This window comes from Buceros rhinoceros, unplaced genomic scaffold, assembly GCF_000710305.1.
Source record: "Buceros rhinoceros silvestris isolate BGI_N320 unplaced genomic scaffold, ASM71030v1 scaffold4061, whole genome shotgun sequence".
Lineage (NCBI taxonomy): Eukaryota > Metazoa > Chordata > Aves > Bucerotiformes > Bucerotidae > Buceros > Buceros rhinoceros.
In genome coordinates, this window is record NW_010395806.1 from 90,979 (window position 1) to 95,638 (window position 4,660).

General features: G+C 43.0%; 1 protein-coding gene across 1 annotated transcript in view; it reads left to right on the forward strand.

Annotated features, from left to right (window-relative positions):
- Nucleotides 1-4,660, forward strand: part of LOC104501786 (melanopsin-like) — a 24,119-nt gene that overhangs the window by 13,113 nt on the left and 6,346 nt on the right. The window contains exon 7 of the mRNA XM_010145660.1: nt 1,059-1,233. Within this exon, the coding sequence (XP_010143962.1) occupies nt 1,059-1,233 (175 nt within the window). The remainder of the gene's footprint in view (nt 1-1,058; nt 1,234-4,660) is intronic.

Here is a 4,660-nt window from a genome sequence, read left to right on the forward strand (position 1 = left end):
TTTTTTTTTTGACTGACCAACTGATTTCATCTTACGATCTCAGAATTAGGTCTCTGTGACTTTAATATGTGTGATCTTTTCTGAGAATAGAAATTATTATTTTAAATGTACTAGTTATTCGAGAAACCTGGTAGCTGTCAAAGCAAAGATTTTGCCATATATATCCACTTGACTTGCATCTCAGTGTAAAGTCAATATCCTAACATCCTCCACTGATCTGTAAGTACCACGCATCAGTTGTTTTCCATATGCCTCGTTGCTGCCCCACTTTTTTACTTGTTCATTTAGTCTTGTGCCAGTATTAGCTTCATCTGTTGGGCTGAAATAATGGATTGGGAAGCACTGGGGAGGTGTTACACCAAACGCAGTACTCTGGCTAGCATTAGCCTGCCAGTCCTTGGTGGCAGCAAGGAGCAAGGCCAGCTGGCACTGTGCAGGGGAGGCTCTTGGGCTCTTCTGCTCTATGAAGGTCCAGTGCTAGGGCCGGGAAGAACAGACTCATGCAACCATGACTAAGATTGTTATTTATTGAACAAGGCAGGTTTTAATTTCTTTGGGGCCTAGATCATTCTTCTTCTTTGTGCTTGTACTACTGAGTGTTAATTCCCAACAGGATTTTATAGGAGCTGTTGTGATACAAATAAATAACAATATCTAATTCCTCTGGCTCTTTCTCCCTTCCTTTATTCCACTTGTCTTGTGCCTTTGTACGGTGAAGAACTTCATACCAGCCAACCTGGAAGTTTTCTGGGTTAACCTTTTAATTAAATCGGAAGAAATCATGCTTTTCAAGGTATTTTCAATTCTTACTACTTATCCACGCAGCCCTTCCATACATATTTTGATCCAAGTCCCAGAAGCTACCTGCTATTTTCCTTTTAGCCTGTTGAGTAGTTTCCACTAGATATACCATGCTATTTCCATGCAGTACATAAGGCCTTCTCAATCAAAACAGAAACTGTGCTGAGATCATGGAAAGAAATGGTACTTGCAACCACATGATTTTCAAAGTAGTGTTGTCAATGTGCCATTTGTTTTTTTCTTCTGTTTTTCTTCAGAAAAACCATCCACAATGCTGTTCCCTGCTTGAGGTTCCTAATACGAATATCAAAGAATGACCTCCTGAGAGGCTCTATAAACGAGTCATCATTCAGGACCTCTCTCTCCAGCCATCAGTCTCTTGCTGGCAGGACCAAGAGCACTTGTGTTTCATCAGTTTCCACTGGAGAAGCTGTAAGTCTTTTCTTGTTTCCGTGAAGTAAGTATAATGTTTCTCCGGTTCCCAAAATAAGTGACTCTATAAATACATATTCAAAATTAAAGAATGGAAAGCAGTGGGGAGGGAGGGGAGCTAAATTTTTGGGGTAATGTGAGGTCATTCCTGTGAAGACTTTCTGGAAGTTCATGCATGATGATTTCTGATCAGAAAAAGCATCCATGGTTCAAATGCTTACTGGGACCATGGATGTTCAGGTTAAGTCTTTAAAGTGAATTAAAAAGAGCCGTTGTCAGGCACTCCCGCATATCATCAACGACTTCCTACTACTTCAGTATCTGAGGGAGATGGAGGGCAGGAAAACAGTTTCCCATCTGAAGTTTTCTAAGCTATCCAAAAGCTGTCTTATTATTTTAAAGGAATTCCATTTTCTGTAGGAGAGGAAACTTTTTTATTTGCTTCCCTGGATTTTAACCTTGAGGACTGGAAGACTCCTGTACCTGGAGCAAGGAGAGGCGTTTCATGAGCAGTGTACACTAAGTAAGGCTGGTGACTGAGGGAGTGAGTTAGAAATAAAAGGATCCCTTGGGATTCTTCACAGCCCCTCTCAGCATGACCTTGCCTGCGTCTCTAAGTCACAAGAAGCTGGCTTTGCCTGCGGAATGTGCTGGAAAGGTGGCTCCCTGGGCAGGATGGCAGCAGTGGCAGGGGCCAGGCTGGGGCTGGCCCTTCTGGGGACCTGTGCTGTTCTGCGCTCAGCTCAGACATAAGAAACCTCCCAGAGTGATGGCTGCAGTCAGTAACCTTTCATGAAGGTATAAATCAGCGTGATGGGCTGAGCAGCAAATACTTGGCTCTTCCCTTGGCAAGGGGAAGTCTGAGCAAGGATGAGGCTTGGTTATTTGGGTGCTGTAGCCTGCAGGGTGCTGTTGCTGAGAGTCAGGCTGTGGAGCTGCATTTTCAGTGAGAGTAACTATGTATTTTGGGAAAGATTGGGGTCCTTGATTTGTAAATGGACCTAGGACCACTAGGAAAACCAGCATGAACAGTGCATCATTCTCAAACAAGATAATTTTGCACTGAATTTTCTGCTGGAGAATGGAAGTTGTTCTTTTCAGGTAACAGCACCAGTGAGATTTCTAAACTCTTTCATAGCACACAGACAGTGAAGCAAACACACATGAGCAAAAAATGGTTTCCAGTGTTCACTGGGAAGCCACCCAATCGCAGCCAATGTTAGCACTGTGCCCAGGGTGCTGGCAAGAAATACAGGTCTTCTGGCTACAAACAAAAACAGAACAAAAACCTCCCTTTAAGTGCTTGAGGGGAAGGCTCACTGCCTGAGCCCTAATGAAACAAAATCTATCCCGTTACAAAAGACAAGTTACTTTCCAGCCTGTGCTGCTGCCTCTCTTGCACATTAACCACAGAGCTGCACCAGGTAGATTTCCTTCCAGTTAGAATGACTAATCGTGCTTTACTGGTTAGCCTCAGCTGTACAACTTGTGAATCTGTGAACTCTTGGGCGACAAGGTTCCTCTTCCGCTTTGTGACCGTGTATCACGTACCCCAGCAGCATTCCTGGCATTCACTAAACAGCCTGCAGGTTACTGTGTTACAGACAGGTAATAATGATGGTAATTAAAGATAATGAAATCTCATAAATGGGGTGCATTTTGTCATTCAAAATTACAAGGTGTTGGACAAGCTACTTTTCACGAGAGTCCTGGTCTAGAAATGACAAGCTTTTTCTATCGTATTTCATAACAGAAGTCTACCATAAAATTTATTTTCAATTAAAATAGTAACAGAAAAGTGAAAGGCCTCTCTTAGCCTGGGCAAAGCCTTTTTTAGTGTACTGTTAGTCAGATTTGAGGCTGAGTGAGTTTGAAGTGTGAAATGGGACTCGCAGAGTGTAACCCTACCGTACTGCACCACACAGCACGAGGATCCCCAAATTTGCTCGCCCAGGCTCTCATAGTCTTCAGGGCATGGGGAGCATTTTCATGTTCATCTGATTGCTGCTATATTAGGAAAAAAGGTCTTAATGAAAAAATGATTACTCACTTTGTAAGGGCCATGAAACTTACCATTTGTCTTGGCTCTTGAAGATACAAATAAATGTATAAATATTTCTGTTGCATTGTAAATGAAAATGAGATATTCTATCCTGCTGACTCAATTCCATTCACAAACCACTGATTACAAAATGATGCATGAAAGTGTCAACTATAATGATTTCACAAACTGTAAAATATCCAGATTGTCCCTGCAGTATGAGGTTAGGATATTGGCATGTTGCATATACTATAATAATAATAAAGAGTATATTTTGTTTGGAATTGCTTAACAGCTTGAGCAAACAGAGCACCCGCACATATCTGTATCCCCCTTGAGATCATGAGGACTACTTGTCTGCTTACACTTGTGCTTCATTCATTGGCTATAGACAGCATGTGTAGCAACATGGAAATGCGTTGACTTATTTAAAGCAGGGAGATTCCTCATTTACTTATTTACAACCTTTTTTGACCCTTTAACCTTTTAATTTATTTTGACTTAAAGTTTATTCCTAAATTATCTCCCCATTAATCCTTTATTTGGGGGAGAAAACTCAGCTAGAACTTAATCTGGCCATTGCCATAAAGGATAATAAAAGAAGTTTCTCTAAATAATTTAATAGCAAAAGGAGGGTTAAGGAGACTCTCCATCCTTTGCTGGATGCAATGGGAGGTATAGTGAGCAAAGATGAAGAAAAGGCTGAGGTGCTGAATGCCGCCTTTGCCTCAGTCTTTAATGGTCAGACCAACTCACTGGGTACTTGGCCTCTAGAACCAGACAGCAGAGATGGAGAGCATGATCAAGGTTCCATAATCCAAAAGGAAATGGTAATTGAACTGCTACACAGCTTAAATGTGCAGAAAGAAGTCTATGGGGCCGGATGAGATCCAGCTAGGAGTTCTGAGGGAGCTGGCGGAAGTGCTCACCAAGCCGCTTTCCATCATTTACCAACAGTCTTGGCTGACAGGGGAAGTCCCATCTGACTGGAGGTTGGCAAATGTGATGCCAATCTTCAAGAAAGGTCGGAAGGAGGACCCAGGGACCTACAGGCCTGTCAGTCTGACCTCAGTGCCGGGGAAGCTCATGGAGCAGATTATACCAAGAGTCATCATGCGGCGTGTACAGGATAGTCAGGTGATCAGAGCCAGTCAGCAAGGATTTACGAAGGGCAGGTCCTGTTTGACCAAGCTGATCTCCTTCTATGATGAGGTGACCTGTTTAGTGGATGAGGGAAGAGCTGTGACTGTTGTGTACCTGGATTTTAGTAGGGCCTTCAACACTGTTTCCCATAACATTCTTCTGCAGAAGCTGGCTGCCTATGGCTTTCACGGGGGTACACTTCACTGGACCAAAAACTGGCTGGGTGGCTGGGGCCCGAGGGAG